Source organism: Grus americana, chromosome 2, assembly GCF_028858705.1.
Source record: "Grus americana isolate bGruAme1 chromosome 2, bGruAme1.mat, whole genome shotgun sequence".
NCBI classification, from domain to species: Eukaryota; Metazoa; Chordata; class Aves; order Gruiformes; family Gruidae; genus Grus; species Grus americana.
In genome coordinates this window covers 70,640,138-70,658,116 of record NC_072853.1, presented here as the reverse complement: position 1 = coordinate 70,658,116, position 17,979 = coordinate 70,640,138, and the positions used below count along the sequence as shown (strand labels likewise).

General features: G+C 36.6%; 1 protein-coding gene across 2 annotated transcripts in view; it reads right to left on the bottom strand.

The window, feature by feature from the left end:
• Positions 1-17,979, bottom strand: part of LPCAT1 (lysophosphatidylcholine acyltransferase 1) — a 65,792-nt gene that overhangs the window by 32,412 nt on the left and 15,401 nt on the right. For both annotated transcript variants that reach the window (XM_054817632.1, XM_054817630.1), the window contains exons 4-8: positions 13,417-13,529; positions 11,805-11,865; positions 9,263-9,321; positions 4,829-4,863; positions 2,152-2,206 (exon numbers count right to left, since the gene is read on the bottom strand). In XM_054817632.1, the coding sequence (XP_054673607.1) occupies positions 2,152-2,206; positions 4,829-4,863; positions 9,263-9,321; positions 11,805-11,865; positions 13,417-13,529 (323 nt within the window). The remainder of the gene's footprint in view (positions 1-2,151; positions 2,207-4,828; positions 4,864-9,262; positions 9,322-11,804; positions 11,866-13,416; positions 13,530-17,979) is intronic.

Below are 17,979 nucleotides of genomic sequence, written 5' to 3'. Positions count from 1 at the left end.
TTCCATTTCTTTGAGTTGCAAATTGCTATCAAGTTATTCATCCAAACACAGGACAAGTTTGAATACGAGGCAATTTCAGAGGTGTTCTACATGTCTGTGCCTAACTGGACAGAAAGAGCACGATCATTTCAGCATCACTAACAAAACTAAGAGAAGAACTCTCAGCTGCTGCAGACTGTGATGGATGTTTGAACACCGAAGCTGACAGGCCAGCAAAACAGACTGACGTGAGCCAAAACAAACTATGTGTGCAGCTGATCATATATCCTTTCTTGTTCACAAGATTGCTTGCATGCCAGTTTCAAGTACAGGATGGATGGACCAATATTTATAGTAACCTATTAAAAAAATCTACAGATGCTTGCTTCTCAATATACACGCTGGATGACATGTATAGTATGCCAGAACACACATTATATGCAAAGAAGCCCTGACTAACAAACTTTGGATCCTGATTGCTGGCTCTTAGACCTTCCTAGCTATCATTTAATCAAAAACATACTGAAGTTGTGTTGTTTTGCTGTACATCTCTCTGAGCTATTGGATCTTCAGCAGTAATTCTGGTATCAAGGCTGGTTGCTATTTGCCAGTATCCCTATGCTGATGGAACAAAGCAGGAATAAAAGCCAATAAACTTTGGACAGCAGGGGAAAAACATGACTTTGAACACTGAACAACTATTTTTTTCCTCTATGTTCCTAAATCTGCTGCACTTCCTTACAAAAACAGATTTAACAAGTAGCTCTCAAGTACTCTGTCTCATACTTGCGAGCAGACTTGTAAAAGCTCTGCTCCTCTGCCAGCTCCTGCTTTAGTATGGAGTATTTCAGAAAGTCGTTAGCTTTTTTTTATTTTTTAAAAAGAAAACCAAAGATCATAACCTGTCCTTACACAAGCTCTGTATGAGCTACAGAAACTCATCATCTGCTAGCAGCTGCTGCCTCAAAAATCAAGAAAGCTCAGCAGTATTCACTTCTGTGTGAAAGTACCCATTTTACTGGCCTAGGGCAAAAAAACACATTCCTGAGATAGAGTAAAAATCCTGCCAATCAGTTGGTTTGTCTTATCCCTGCGTGAGGCAGTCACTCCCTGGCCTTTCTACCAAAACCAGACCACTATTTAGGAAATAAGATTTTTTTTAAAATACACTATTAATAGCTGAAAACATGCAACTAAAGTGATAATACAAACCGCAAATTTCTACAACAGATACAGCTGCTCAGTGGCTGGCATTTTGTGCATTCATTTTTGAGAAGAGTTTATAGCATTAAGAAGTAAACACAGAGCACAGAAATGATAAATACTGTGATTAGCATATAAGTTACAATAGTAACATATATGTGTATGTAAATATGTAATAGCTCTTCCTACTAATTTACCCTGCCAGAGATAAATAGCTGCTTCATTATTAAAAAAAGTAAGCAAAAGAATTGCAGAACATGTCAAATATCCTATATCACACCTTTAAAACACCATACTTCTCCACAAAAATGTAATTACTCTCTGTAAAATGCATAAGAACAGCAATTTAAAAGGAAAGGTTTTAATTGTTTTTGCATTTTCACTACAATAGTCTCCAGCCTCAGGCTCACATAGTGCTTTCCTCAAAACAAAATTAAAGATATACATAGATTTTTCTTTGTGTTTTCCAATTTCACATTCTGAACAGTGCAGCTTAATAGAAAAATTAGCCAGGCATATTAAATAACCTATCTGCCACATAAGAAACCACCTGCAATGATTTTTCTCTACAAGATAGTCCTTATTTTGTACATCAGCATTCACACACTCAGATATCTAACATACACAGTTGGTATACTAACTGGAATAGCAATCAGGCCATTAAAAGGCAAGAAATTTGTTCATAAAAGATTCTTTAAACAGAGTCAGAAATCTATCTATTCAATTTAAATGAATCGCAAGTTAACATCTTAAGCCAAGTGGAAAACTATATTCTGTTATTCCAGTTTTAGGACACATTTTCAGATACGGAAGCCATTTGTCTAAAATAGAAGTTGTATTTCAACCTGTTTTTACAGACTGTGTTAACATACAAAGTTTGAATACAAAATTTTATGGTAGAATTAAATACAATATTATGTATTCTGATACTGCTCAGAATACACTGTTTTGTTTGGTTTTTTTACTGACCTCAATTTCCACAGAATTGTGAAACTGACACAAAGTAAGCCACAGAATTTCTAACCTAAAGGGAAAAAAAAAGGAAAAAGAGGAAAAAAATTTACAGGTAGTGAAACAGTAGTACATTAAGCTCCAAAGTCTTCAAGTAACATTCCTACTTGTAGGTATGATCATATTCAGATAACAAGTTAACAGAAAAAGGTATTTGAGAGTACTTCTATATGTTACATTCTGTAAGGTGGAACAAAAGCAATTTACACTGAAGTTGCATCTTAAAAGATACCCAAAAGCAGGAAGACAAACAGTAATATGATATACAGGTACTAATATGTACAGTAAGATATGATGTATGCATAGTGTGTATAAAAAGAGTAAGTCTGTTTCAGGAAAATGCTGTATTCAGCATGGAGTTGGCAACATTAATTATAACCACTAAGATTTTATCATTACCTTGGTTTGGAATCAAAGTTCATTATACTGCGGAAGTCTGTTAATGAAATGCAGTACATGCATTTTAGTAGCCTAAGACACAAGATACTGGAATCAACTTGACCTTAGAAAGCAGTAAGATTCAAATCCAGGAAAGGATTTAGTAAACCTAAATTAAGGAGTAGCGTTAGTAGCCACATTTTACACAGTATCTGGGTAGTGACAGCAGTCAGTCATTGTGAGGGGAAGGCTAGTCAAAATCCTCTTAGGTTGATAAAGCGCAGTTCCTAGGAGCAACACCCTACTCATTTTGCTATCCACTCATTCAGGGCTGCAACACATTTCTTCTCCCTTCTTTCCTACTGAACTTCCAATGCATTAAAGCAAATAAAAGGAGCAAGAACAACAGTGGAACTTGTGATTTGAAGTTTACATCACACAGGAAATGTGAAAGTCTGGTTTTTAGGTCCTTGAACAAGAGCATTAAAAAACCCCAATAAGTTACAAGTAAACTTTTCTCTCTGCAATCCTCAAAGGTTAGCTCTTAAATTATAAATATCAATTTAAAAACCTGACAAAAACTGTATCTAACTCAAGTCCAATGCAGAAAAAATTTAAGGTGTATGTTATAGTCAATCTTTGTTTTCAAGGTAGAGTCAGTTGATCTGCTCTGAATAAAAACATTATTTTCCCTAAGCGTAGAAGAAAGTGTATAGTTTCCATGTGACAAGTTTTCAATCCATTTTATAGGCTACACCAACTTTGAACAAACAGAATACTCCTGGATACAGCAACATTTCCAGGTGAAGTTTTAGCTAACACTGTGACAGAGGAAGAGACACATTTGCTGAGAAAGTGAAGACTGTTAACAGTCTTAACACTATTTTCTGCTAAGACATCAGAAATACATTTTAGGTCACTCAGGAGAATTAATCCTAGTTAAATAAAGCTGTAATTTAAAGTGACCGAGTGAATTTGCATAACATCACCTGTTGCCTCAGATTCTGATTCAGCTTTAATTTAATTTAACTTTATTACCACAGGTCAGCACTTCTGTATAATGGGTTTGTACACATTAAAGTGATCTGAGGCAACACACAAGTTCCTTCCCTTTTCCTACTCCTATGTGTTCATGACTCCTCAGTAGGACACTAAGCTGGAAGTAAGCTACTCGCCTTTCTCCCCTCTGGTTGAGTTAATTTGCTAGATGAACTGCAGTGCAAATGCAAGGGAAGAGGTAGGAGCTCACAAGGAGAGAACAGAAATCCCTGCATGCAGTAAATGCTGCAGTGCCTACCTACTTTAGACACTATCATGGATTCATCTACTTCCAACATGACAAATTAATTGAAAGCTGAAGTTCTAAAAGTAATCAATGATTTCCTCAAGTCTCCAAATCTAGACATGTCCTTACTTAGGCCTGTCTCCCAGTCTATTTGAAGTGCAACATTAATTGACAAAATTCTAAATTACTTGAATCTTGGCTAACCCCAATGGTTCCCTTGTTACTATTAAAATACAGGACCTCAGGTGGGACATTCAAAACAATAGTTCCAAGGAGGCGGCTAACAGTAAGTCATTAAACCATAGAATCCAACTACTCTTTACTTAAGGTTCAAAATTTCTTGTTTTGATCTTCATCTAAACATTTTAGAACTTCTACTCCAACCTCAATGTGAAAATATGCTAAAAAAATATTTTTTAAACAAGCAAGAACTGCTTAATTTAGTATTTTACATTACATGAATTTGCTAAGGAACCTCTAGAATAACATTTTGTTTAAAAAAAAAAGATCAAAATTACAATCGGGCAGGAAAATGGAAACAGTATCTCCAAATTCCCTGAGTGGGTTGACTGTTTTTGTAGTACTAGACCAATTTCAAACAACAGCCATACAGATTTTATACAGAAGCACACCACATCGATTTGCAGGCAATAAAATATGTAGAGCAGAAGCAAGTTGTTTTACTTCAGGTACTTGGCTAAAAAAAATAAAAATAATATTTTGAAATAAAAACCTAAAATCCATTCTGCTGCGATGCTTTCAGTGATTTGCAGAAGTACACTGTTTATACCTGGATTCCTCTAACTGGATATTATCATAATTAGGGAATAACAGATAAAAGACAAATTAATCCCCAAGAATAATCCAAAACCCAGCAATTACTACTTGACTGTACACACCTATAAGTCATGTAAATAAAAACTAATGAAGGGAAGCAATCATGATACAAGCAATAAAACATAAACCACTTACGCTCCTGGCCCTTGCCACGTCCACGTGATTGTATCCTACAAAAAGAAGCATGACGGTTGCAATTAATTACTGTACTTTAAACTTTTGTTACATTATAGATAGTATAACTGATGACATACGACTAAAAGGTTTTCATGGACACTTCAATGCCCTCTTCACAAAAGTTCTTAGCCCCAACAGGAATCAGCCTATCTTTTACGTGGCAAGGAAATACCCAGTAACCCAGTTCTTAAACACAGACTATCTATATTCATAAAACATTTAAAGATCCAGGGATTCTTCAAATGCTGTTAGCCTTGGAAAAGAAAAAGTTATTTACTGTAAGTTAATGTTCCTCGATATGCATAATCCATGTGTATATTCCTAACCCACCCTGCTCAACAGGGTGTCCCTCAAGCATCCCTACACTTTACTTGGACCTCCCAGCAATAGATATGAACGCTCTTAACACTTCTAAAGTGTTTGGGACCTGTGGAGATGACCTAAAGGAAGTCTGTTCAATTGACATGAAGCAGTAGGATGAGTAAGACCTTATGTCTTACCTCAGGACAGTATTTTTCCAGTTGCCTTTACTCACTGACAGCATGTATCCACCTGCCTGATTAAAGAATCAAAAGGTATGACACCTAAACCCACCAATTTACTCTCAGGCAAGACCAGCAGCACTTTTAGACAGCGAGATGAATAGTGTGTGAAACACAAAGAGGACAAATAGCAGTAAAAGAAGTGAACAAGAGGCAAACAGCAAAAAGGGAATAGAGACCTGTGAAGGAGTATATAACAGGTCACTAGGAGTATGACAGTAAAGGTCATCACATTTTTAACTATAAGACTAAGAAACAGTGTAGGAAAAAACTGTAATACTTGGACATGAGATTTAAGCATACAAGAAAGAATCCAAAAACCTGAAAATGACTTCCAAGCTACTGTTCTGACCAACTGGGAAAAAAACGTACAAGTCATTAATGGAAAGACAAGAGGACTTGGTAAATTCAGGTTTCTAAAACACCAGATCAGAAGGGATGACAGCTATAAATGCTGTGTAGTGGAAAACAGGATTCTGGTCTGCAAAAGACAGACCTATTTTGTAGGAGACTCTTGCCACCATATCCAATATTTTTATGAAAAAAACCCCAGCAAGTAGAAGACAGGAAGAGGTATTTTCCATACCTAGTTTAGATACCTTTTGTATTTATCACAGCTACCAGCTTATGCTTATGGACACCATTCACTTTGATAGCAATCTGAGTACACTTTGGAACTTCTGTATCTAGATAATGAATCCTTTGAATTGTGTGGAAGTGTATCTTCCATATAATTTGTATTTGACACAAGAAGATACTGAGAATCATGCCAAGCTTCAAACAGCAGATTGGCTGTGTTTTTACATGCTCAGTCAACCCTGATACACCAAAGCTGCAGAAGAGATGCTGCCAAACCTCTTATCAAATAGCACAGTTACCTGGGGAAGACACTTGGACATAAAAATACATTCAAAATAGCTCTGTGATATTTAAATAGGTATATAGCCTTTCATAATTACCAGCACTCTGACAGAATCTTCAAATTAAGGAAGAGCTGTATACATGAAGAAAATTGTGTAAAAACAAATTGCAAAAAGGATTGTTGTAGAATCCATGGATGGAGACATTAGAGCATTTATTTTAATCAGAATCTAGGTAATAGCTGTCAAGCATCCAATAGGCAAAATACTTCCAAACCAGATAAACAGAAGCAAATTTTGAATTTCAGGTCTAAACAACATTTTAAACCTTACAATTTCTTTCTGCTTACGCATCAAGACAAGCAACATACTGACATACTATTCCTAAAGAAACATTGATGCAACACCAGAGGCATCATCTACTGCAAACAATCACAAGCCTGGGGAAGAAAGGTATTCAGAGGGCAACCCTGACTAGAAAGAGAGTTCTTCATGGCAACCAGAACTAGATTTATTTGCTAGAAAAGAAGTGAATTTACATCATCGCTTTTACCACATGTTTCAGTCCACTGCAGAACAGTAGTACTTTCCCTAGGTCTTGAATAGAGCACAAGGAAATAAACATGTAAGAGTGCACGTGCTTACTATATTCACCCCAGGCTTTGATCTCAAAAAGCCTCCCAAAAGAGTCAGGTGCTCTCAAGTCCAAGACAGTTCTCACCTGCACTGTGGAACTCAGAGCTCTGAAGGTAGATCACAGTAGGTAGTTCAAGCTAAAAGCAGCGGGGTGACTGCACACAATGCATATCTGGAATTCACTGGCTAAGCAAAGGTCTTAAGAAATTCCTTTCTAAACTTAGTATTACAATATGAAGCGGTCAAACAAGACAAAAAAATAGGAAGCCAGAGACAATTGGCTTTTGCTAGAAATGATGTCTTAGTGTATGAAAAACAATGTTCTCTCCACAGTCTGTTGTTCTTGCTTGCTAACTCTTCACTGCATCCTAACCAAAATAAACTTCACTTTCACATATCACATCATACTCCTTCCTCCTCTCATTCTTTGTTGCAATTCTGCAGCCCCCAAGCTAATCTAAAAATCAAATAACAATAGCAATTATCCCCTGCCTCATTAATACTTAGTGGAAGTAGACCATAGGAGGTTAAAAGACTCAGTAAGGTACTGAAAGCTAAGTGTTTTACAGCAATCAAAAGTAGTAGGAAAAAGTAAAGTTTCATACTTTCAGGCCAGTTCTGATGAATAACTATATAAATATTTATACAGTTGCTTTCACAACATTTTGCAGTAATATAAAAAGTGTTCATTAAAATTTATGTTGATTTACTTCAATGTAAAAAGCTCACAATTTCTGTTAATAGACTACTAGGAACATCTAATATTAGTTTACAAACACTGTATATTATGTACTACTAGGCAATAATGACATTTCAGTATGAAAATGGATTTTTGAAGATATTTGCAAATTAAACTTATTTATAACAATATAAAGCTATCAAATGTTAATATTAACCAAAAGTAACACGATATATTAAGTATGACATAAGGTATGTGCCTATTTGCAATTTAAACTGGCAGTGCAATAAAAGTTTAAAAGTATTTTTAGAAAAGGATCTTTTTTCCTGAAAATAAAACAATTGTGATTAAAAGTCCCAGGCAACCTGCTACAATGCGCTTAATACTATGAGAGCATAAGAGGCTGCTATACTTGCCACAGCATCCACAAAGATAATTTTGGGATTTCTTACTGCAAACTAGTTGACCGCCATTACACCTTGTCTCAGTCAAGAGCAAATGGTGGTGTTTGCATATTAACTTTGCTTAGGTTCTTTTCTTTTTTAGAATCAAGCATATGTTTTATATTAACCTGTAAACTGACAGAATGGACAACGGATGGAAACACTTAAAAACATAAGCACTCAGGTACCAAGAGGAAACAAAATCCTTCCTTAGATCAAGGGGTCGTGAATGGGCTAGTTAAATAGAGATGACATGAGATCTTTTGATGTGACACGCATCAGCAAAGAGGCAAAGTAGTCTTTACTTTACTTTCAACACTCCTCCCATCCTTCCCTAAACCTGTATTTTAGAAGGGGACAGGCTGGACCTGAAAACAGCCCCAGAGGGGTCAAAAAGTAACTTCAAGTATAATAGCTAGCAAAGTTCACTAGGAAGCATCTTCTAATTAGCCAAGGAATGCAGACAGACAGGATTCTGGCTGCAGTAGGACAGGAAAGTGTCTACATCAAGTAAACTGAATAACAGTAATAATAATTAAAAAAAAAAAACACTTCTCTGCTTTCCTGTAGGCTTGATCTTGAAGTAGATGAAGCGAGCTCTGTCTTAATTTGTTTGCCTATATCTTTACAAGCATTTGTAAAAATTGTTTAATTTAGATATTGTAAATAAACACTATAATTTGCATTTTGAATCTGATCTATATTGAAGCACAACTCCAAATTAGTTAGTGTCTAGCATTCCTTAACCAAGTGCACAGTGAATGTAAAACACAGACAACACCTTATAAAGATGCTTAGGTCCTCACCACATTATTCTATTATTATTAATTTGTGACTAACACCCCCACAGGCAGGAGGTGCAGAAGCATCTTCCAGCAATAACTGATATGAAGAAAACTCTCCAGCACATGCTGCAGTAAGAGGGACCACATGGGAACACAGATCCTAGACAGAAATTGACATTTGTTTTGTCATTTGTACAGTACTACTTGTGACAACTTGAATAACTTTCAGAGCACTGTTTAGGAGTAACCTAATAAAAGCATAAACAAAACTGTCTCAGTGAGACTATTTATATTGCTAGAGGCTTAAGGAATACACACTTAACCAGTAAGCATTTATTAATGTTTTCCAAATTTCTAAACCTAATTATCTAACCTAAAAGATTACATAAGTAATGTATTTAGAGTAAAGTGTCCCATATTTCCAACTACACTGCAAGCTGAACTTACCAGTTTGTTTGGATAACGTAAAACCACTGGCTGTACAGGAACTCCAGGAATAAATGCTCCTAGAAGGCACATATGACACATAATTACTTTATAGTGCATTTTGGTACAAAAAAAATTATTGCAGCAAAGAAAAACTTTATACAATTAATGGATTGATATGCACAGGAATTAGTTGATAGTGAAAAAATAATATCCAAAAGTAGCCTCAAAAGTAATCTAAAAAGCAAGCACTGGAGAATGACAATGTATACCCATCTTTTCAGCAGAAAAGTAATTAAGAATGCGTGCTTACATTCTCTAAATTATCCTCTACTACTTACATAAATTGTCATGTACACAAGTCAAAGCCCGGTACCAAATTCAGCTTGATAAATGATTAAAAAAAGATGAGTATGAGCAAGATAGTTAAGTCAATACATTCCCTGTAGTCAACAGTATTTTTTGGTGAAGAACCTAAGCTTTCTTAGGCAAAAGAAGCTTTCTATTTTTAGCAGAGCAACATAAATTTATAGGAAACCCATCATCTCTGAAATACAGAATTAATGTAACTTCTATTCTGTAGCTGTGAAAATCTAATAAAGTATTGAACTAGAGCTATTGTATAGAAGTATTGCTTCATTTCATATGAAAATTACAGCTTTGACAAATAAGTAGCACAAGATCTATAAGTGTCATTTGCTAATAATTTTCTTGGTTTCTAGCACAAAGATTGGGTAAGCACGATAACTATCTTGCTCAAGATTTCTCTAAACATCTGTTTCTCATGAAAACAATTAATAAAGACAGTTTCACTCAAACTACGTTATTCATAGCAATTTACTAAGTTCCGCCTAATATTTTGATTAAGAACCAAACAATAGAAATATATGGTATTCTTAGCATTACATTTGCTTTACAGAATAATTGCCCAGATGTAAAAGAAATAATTGTTAATGGAGTATAAACATCTTTAAATGAAGGCTGTCTGAATGCGATCCTGCAGAGATTTGGTTCTTGGCCCAATGGTACTTTCTATTCAGTTTCCAAGAACAACAGCCAAAGCAACTTTTGAAAGAATCTGAAGATGACAAAATCTGAGTGGTAGATGACAATGCCACCATTTAAACACAACTAGACTACCTTGCCCTGTATGACTAGCTTGCACAAACACAAAAAAACCAAACAAAAAAGTGTAGTAAGAGCAAGGAGTGTAGGCCACATGAGTAGAATGGGGAAAGGCATCCTGAAAGCAATTACTTGATTAGAAACCTGAAGTAATTTGAGGAATTTTGAGGCAAAGGATTTCTGGGAGGCTGGATGGATACAAAAGCAGGTTCCAGTAGGAAAAGTGAGACAGTCAAGAGGCAGACAGCAGCATGTACTAGACCAGAGGAGAGAAAGATAGAGTGGGGATTTGAGGCAGAAAGTATATGGTGCCTGGAATGTCTATGGCACAAAGGGAGGGCTGGCAAATTAGGGCTTTAATGAAGGATTCAGGCTGGTTTTCAAAGCATGGCCAGGATTCAGGTGGAGAGAGAGGGAGAGTAAAGAGCAAAAGAAGTGGATGTTCTCCTAACCACCACTCACTCACCTAAAAAGGTGAGAGCTGAGAGGGGAAGAAGAAAAGCTTTTTGAATGTTTATTCAGGAGACAATACTGAGATTCCTTCAGCCAAATGAAACAGCACAAGAAATCACAATGCTGACTCATTGCATGATATTCTAACAGTGATTTGTAAGTTGTAAGCAACGGAAAATATAAGACAAACAGCAAGAGCAGAACACAATGAGCTAGGCAGAAACCTAGGAAGAATCACGAAACATGTTCACAACTGCCTTGCTCACTGTAGCCTCCTCATTCACCATCTCCCTACCGACATCATCAAGGCAAGTTTACATTAAACAGTGGTGGTTCACTGCAGTACTGCCATTTCTCCTTATTGGAACTGCAGTTCACAGCAGCAAGTGTTCAGGGTTATACCCTCTACTAATTTAGTACACTAAAAGGGTGATACTAACTGAAAAGAGCTTAGAATGCAGATTTTAAATTAAAAAAAAATTGTAAAAAATGACAGCCTCGAACAGTGCTTTACTGGCAAGATTCTTGCGCCATCTTCACCAGAACGCAACTCAAAAGAAGAGTTGGAGAGGAATCAACCACATACAACACAGCAAGAAATGCTGCAGCAGCCTGAAATAGATACACGCTGATACCTTAAGCTTTATAGTGTATCTAAACGCTGCATGACAGACTCAAAATAGGAAATGGAGGGGGCAAGAAAAAAAGACAACCACAAACAAAACCCAGTAAGAAACATTAGTCCTCTGGCTCATATGCATCTCAGAAGCTAAGAAAAAAATCTGAGTTATCTAAAATGTTTTGCTCAACAGTGGAACTATAATCCTTTTGTAGCACCAGAAAATTTCTATTCCAATTCCATCCTACTGCAAGATTTTTAACTCAACTTCTGCAACAGCAAGCAAATTACAATGCAAGTGCTATTTTGGACAACAAAGATACAAGAACATTCTGTAGAGAACAGAGAAATGAGCATCATACCTACCAGGCTTGAATGTAATTAGACAGGATCGGTTTGTGCAAGTGCCCTCTGGGAATATCATTATCTTGAAGTAAAAAAAAAGTTTACTTTTAAGAACTATTTCAATGTGGATTTATTTATAAACACATCTTTTCAAAGCTAACATTAACTGATTAATTAAAGCTTAAAAAAAGTTTTCAGGGAAAAACAGTTCAGCTAGAGTAAAAAAAAAAGTCCTCAATAAGGAAGTCAAAGTTCTGCCTTAACAGTAAAACTATTTTGCTTTTTCTCTGAATTTGCCTCTTTCCTGACCTCTGATAATAACTCTATTTGATAGAACATTGACAGTGACCAGAAACACTTGTAAGTACAAGAGAATTTTCACAAAAGGTTTTGGTGCTGGTAAAGATATCATATTCTGCTTTGCATCAAAACAAAATTCCTGCTCCCAAGCTACCTGCTTACAGGCTAAGAAAAGGAAGACTTACTTTCTTTTTGCATTTATTACTTGGCATGTGCACAGATGTCAGAATGATAGAGGCTGAAAATATCTAAACAGAATTCTAACAAGGCAAAAAATGCTCAAGTTGTACAGAATTCAAAGAAAGAGGTTAGATTGTAAAAAATAAATGTTTCAGACAGCAAAAAGCCAAGAATTGCTGACATTTTGCTGAGTTACAGAACAAGACATTTAAAGGAAATAAATACATATCATAAGGGGACAAAGAATGGACTAGAATTAACATTACTAGTTTTATTGCCCACTCTGGTACTAGCTTGCTAGATATTCTGGAAATCACTTCGGCTCTGCAACTCAGTTTCTTCATCTGTAAGTAAGAATATTTACTTTTTAAAGTGCTTTGAAATCTACTGATGAAGTCATGATCTGAAAACTATATATCACCTTTCTGTCACATTGGTTATAACTGTTTATAATGTTTCTGTAGTCCAGTATGCAGATGTAACCACTGCTGTAGTAACAATGCCATGAAAGACATACTGTATATTAATCTCAAAAATTCACAAGAATGCTTCAAATTTTCAAAACAATTGCATGCTTCCAGAAAATTGAGACCTTAGGTAGTCATCCCTTCCTTCCAATTACTCTCTTCCAAGGCACTTTATAAATAGCCACATTTCAGTGCAGAAAAAAACCCAAGCCACTTATTTTAGCAACTTTTTCATCATGTGGTGCAATAGAGGTGCACTCCAGATATTGGAACATCTGAATTGCTTGGGCTATCTTGGCCAGTATCGCATCTCCAACAATGACAGCATGCCAAAATCTTGAGAAAGGCAAGAACACACAATACCCCCTCCAGGTACTCTGCTGAGCATTTGATTATTTTCTTCTTAGAGGATTTCCTAAACCTGCTGTGGTCTCTGTTCATTTAGTATTGCTTCATAGAGCTGTCTTCCCATATACTTACCCAGTCTCCCCTTGAAACACACTGCAATGAAAAGCTAGTGTTTTGTACAGATAAGAATCTTACATTTTATCTTCCAGAAAGGATGGGGGGGAAATCCCACCCTCCCCCAAACCATCTAAAACATCCCACAAGGAAAAAAGTAAACTGCATATCCAGAGCCTGGAAATGCCAAATACCATCTGTCACACAGTAGTAGTATACAGTACCTGTGGCCATTTACCATCAGACTGAGCACGCCTCTTTATCTCTTCAACAGTTTTCCTGCGAGAATCCTGGTCTGACCGAGACACAAATACTGGTCGGATGTATTTGATTAGAGCTGAAGAGGAGGGAAAACAAAAAACAAGTAAACCAACCTTTATTTCCGCTTTGTTTGTAAAAGATTCCCTCCCTCAGTAGTCCTTTGGAAAAAATTTTGGTACAAGTACATAACTACTTTGCTATATTACACTGCAAACTTAACACTCAGATGAATTAGTGCAGTTTTATTGAAATATTTTCATGTATTCCTGTGAAGAAAACCATTTTCACAATTTTGGCACTTTGTGCTTGTTCAATTTTTAATAGACCAATACACATACATCATAGGTAATTTAAAACATGATTGTACATATTATGCATAGTTTTCTACAACAAAGCAGCTGTGGCTGACTATAAGCCATTTCCTCCTACCACAAAAATCACAAAATCTATAGCCACCCCCAACCTGGCAAAGTAGCAGGAATCTCCCCATGCAAGTGCTTCCAAAAGACATCCTGTGGGTCAAACTGCCACTATTTTCAGAGCTTTTGTCTTCTATGACAGTTCAGCTTCAGTGAAGGTACACCATCAAAGATATTTCATACACAGATTACATTATCTTTTCTGGGGAAATCAGCATCATCAAAAGAAAACACACGCTTATTTTCTGAGCTGTCACCTGTTTTCCTGTTCCTCGTACCAGATGAATCAAACCTCAGGCACCCTCTTCTTGCCTCAGTGGGAAATCTCTCATACATAGCCAGACACAAAATGAGCATGACCAAGAATCAGAAATTAATTCACAATATGCTCTCCATGCATGTCTGTCACAAGGACACTGAGGCCCACTTACAAAATAATAAGTAGTATATACAACTCTTTTATAGTGTCAAAAAGTACTAAAAAGAGAAGCATCTTTAAATACACTACTCCATGCTTTTATTGAAGCTAGCTGTCTTCAAATAACTTATCATTTTTGTATCTTGTAATCTTATTCAAAGTTTCAAGAGTCACTAAATCATTAGCTATTTTATTTGCCTAAAATACAAATATAAAATACATTTTTCATATTTCCAACCACCATGAGATGAGTTTGCTGACACTAGTTGTATAATCTTCTTTTGTCATGGATAGCCTTGCTGCATTAATGGATCAGCTAGTGCTTAAAGTGCGAAGAAAAATTACACTGTAAGGAATTCCAGCCCTGTACTCAGCCAAAGCTGCTGGTTCTGCTGTTACCCCGCTGGCAGTTTAGCCAGCAACTCACCAAAATTCTTTTATAGTTCTATGAAACGAATCCATCACACCTTGCAGCAAGTTCCCAGACATTCAGCCAGCCTCTGAAATACTGCTTTTATCCCACAGGTTGCTGAAGCTTATCAGACAGCGTATCAGAGAAAAGTTACCATACTCTTGCACTTTTTCCTATATGCCTGCTCTTAGACAATATCCATAGAACGGTACTTGCTAGGGGAGTGAAGATCATCATGGGCCAGCTGGGGTTACTGCTGTGGGAAGGTAAAAAAACCCAATCAAACCCACCCCCAAAACAAACCACAACACAACCATACACAAAAAAAAAAAAAATAGAACCCTCCCCCCCCAAAACAGAACAAGCAATAAAAAACTGCAAAGGAAACCATACTTGGTTTCATAACTCTGTTGGTTTTGTTTCTTAGTGATGCTAGTCCCGAGTTTTCCCTACTGCTGCAAATTACTATTCTGTAGTAAAAACATTATCAAGTAAAAGAAAGCAAAAAAAGATTCAAACATCCTCAGCCTTCACCCTGAAGTTTCTTTTACATTCAGCCCAAATGATGAAATTCAGGTTACTTCAGGCCAAGAAATGAACAAGATAAGAGCCTTGGAGCTCTGGAATTATCTGAGGATATGCTGCAAGCAGGGTCTTCTTTATAAGACATTAAATTAAGCAAGCAGATAGATTTTTCTTAAGGCAGTATGACAGAAACATCAGACTATAGACAACTTACCAATTTTGAGTCTCTAACCACTAATGTAATCTATATGTGAAAACTGGAAAGGCAAGCAGTGTTAACTTGGGAGCTTTACTGTTACAACCTTCCCAAAAGCAAGCTACTGCAATGTTACCAAGCTCCAAAATAACACACTGCAAGTTGTCTTACAAATGGACACCACCACAAACAGCAACACACCCACGTGCAAAGAAAAACTATTATGGTATGCTGAAAAAGAACAGACAATTGAAAGCCTGGTTTCCTATGGATTTGTCCTGTCTATTGAATTATATGATACAAAATAGGCTGCAAGGCAAGTTAATTTCTTTTCTCACGGTTCAGACACTATTTTCATGCACCTTGCAGAACTTAGTAACTTTTAAATCATCAGCTTTCTTTCAAATATGCGTGAAGCCATCACTATTTCAACCCATCACATCACATCTTAGCCTAACAGACAGGGTGATCATATTAAGTCTTACTTCCTTAGGGATCAGACTAAAAAGCTGACAGAATTCTTGTTTTAACATTAAACAGCAACTTAAGATCCTGTAAGGCACCAACTACCAGGCCCTTAGTGACTAAGTCCAACAATTTAATTCAAACTCTCAGTCATCAGTAAGAAGCTGAAAGTACATACTAAGGGAAGATTAGCTCTGTACTTGCCTTTTCTCATGTACTCTTTTCATAACCACTTTTGAAAACAGAACACAAGGCAATGCAGACCTTTACGCTCACCACATATTTTCATGTTGAGTAAACAGACAGTATATGAGGCAATGAACATGGCAGGACTAGAGCAAAGTCAGGGTAGGAGTAAAAAGCAGCATACATGAAAATGCTTCAGACAGCTGGCATACTGAGCAACTGAAGGAAACAAGCAGAACTGTGCAATATGCTTAATAAACAGGACATAACCTTCTCCGCTCAATTTAAGTGTCCAAGACCAATTGTAACCAGGTAGTGAAGAGCACAGCTCAAGTATTCAGAGATGCTGAAAGATGTGCTTGCTCACCTCCTCTCACTCCATTAAAACCACCCTTAAATTATAAATTCTAGTGGGCGATGGCAGACAATCCCTCAATTCATAAAACTGACCTTGCCAGTGTTGTTGTTCCAGCTTTTTCTCTAGCAGTGTCAGTCCTACTTGATGTAGTCACTCTTATCCCAATTTCAGCTCATTACAAGTAGTCCTGAAGACAGGTGACACATGCTGTACTGCACCTTCTTAGGCAGGTGCCTGCAATTTAAACAGTACTGCCAGTAATTTGTCAAAACCTCTGCCTTGCAGGGCAGCCAGAATGTCATAGATATGCTAACCAACAGAAAGTTGCTCTAGCATGAAACAGCCTTTTTTAAGAGAGCCTGTAAAAATTCAGTATTGCTTTAATTAATTGCAGGGTGGCAGCTCCAACTGATTTCAGAACCATTAACTCCCATGCAATCATTTCAAGCACCAGCTGATGCATAAGCAAAAAAAAGTTTATCTGATGAGCTGAACACATACAGTTAGTGTCAATGAACTTCTCAGCAAGAAAGAAAAAAGGTATTTCCTCTCTATTTCCAGGCAAATACGGGAGAGGAAACCTTGTTTCAAATCAAGACACCAAGTGCTATTTAACATAAAACAGAAGAAAGTATTGTAACAAACCAAGTAAATTATGCTCAACATTTACAACCATATAGTAAAGCTATACTGGCAGCATCACCACTAGTCTACAAGGCATCAGAGAACACAAAAAGCAAATGGCAACGTGTCACTATATACTTCTCTTGTAAAATGTATCCATACACACATTTTTAGTAGGCAGTTACATTTTTACCACTGTAGAAACAGCAGAGTGACAGATCTGCTGCAAGAGTAAAGAATGTTGAACCTGAGGCTTTCACTTTGCCTCTCCCCCAAACACAAAATCCCATCATACACATTCCTCTGATATCCTGAGATGGCAGCCTATAGAGCCAGTACAACTGCATCTGTTTACATTTAACACAGAGGTAGGCTGTGTAAGACTGGTAGATTTGCAGTAGGATATCCATTTACAGTATTTACTCCTTGATTCTTCCTACTAAGGGAAAAAATACAGATTATTTTTCTAATAGTGGTTGCCCTCTTATGCGTTCTGTATTTAGGCCTGACAAAACCACGAAGGTTAAAGGTTGACAAGTGCTATCTTGGGCTTAGTTTTTAAGAACTGCCTTACTCAAATGAACATGTTCACCAAGTTCTGAACTCACATCTTTTCTAATGAAGTAATTTCTAACATGAAAACTGCTGTTTCCTGAAGAGAAAAGAATAAAAGCTTTGCAAGGGGCTCAAAAGTCTTCTGAAGGTTATAGGGAAAAAAACCATTAACATTCCAGAATAAAATGGCTTCCTGTGTATATGGACACAGAGACCTTAAAATTGAAAAAATAAAATAAAATTAACCCCCCACACACCAAATACACAAAGTCATATCAATGCACAAAACTGAAGTCAACCAAAATTAAGATCTTTTCCATTTGAAGTTGTATTGTTCTTACGGAGACAGTGTTATTGTAGTCACAGTA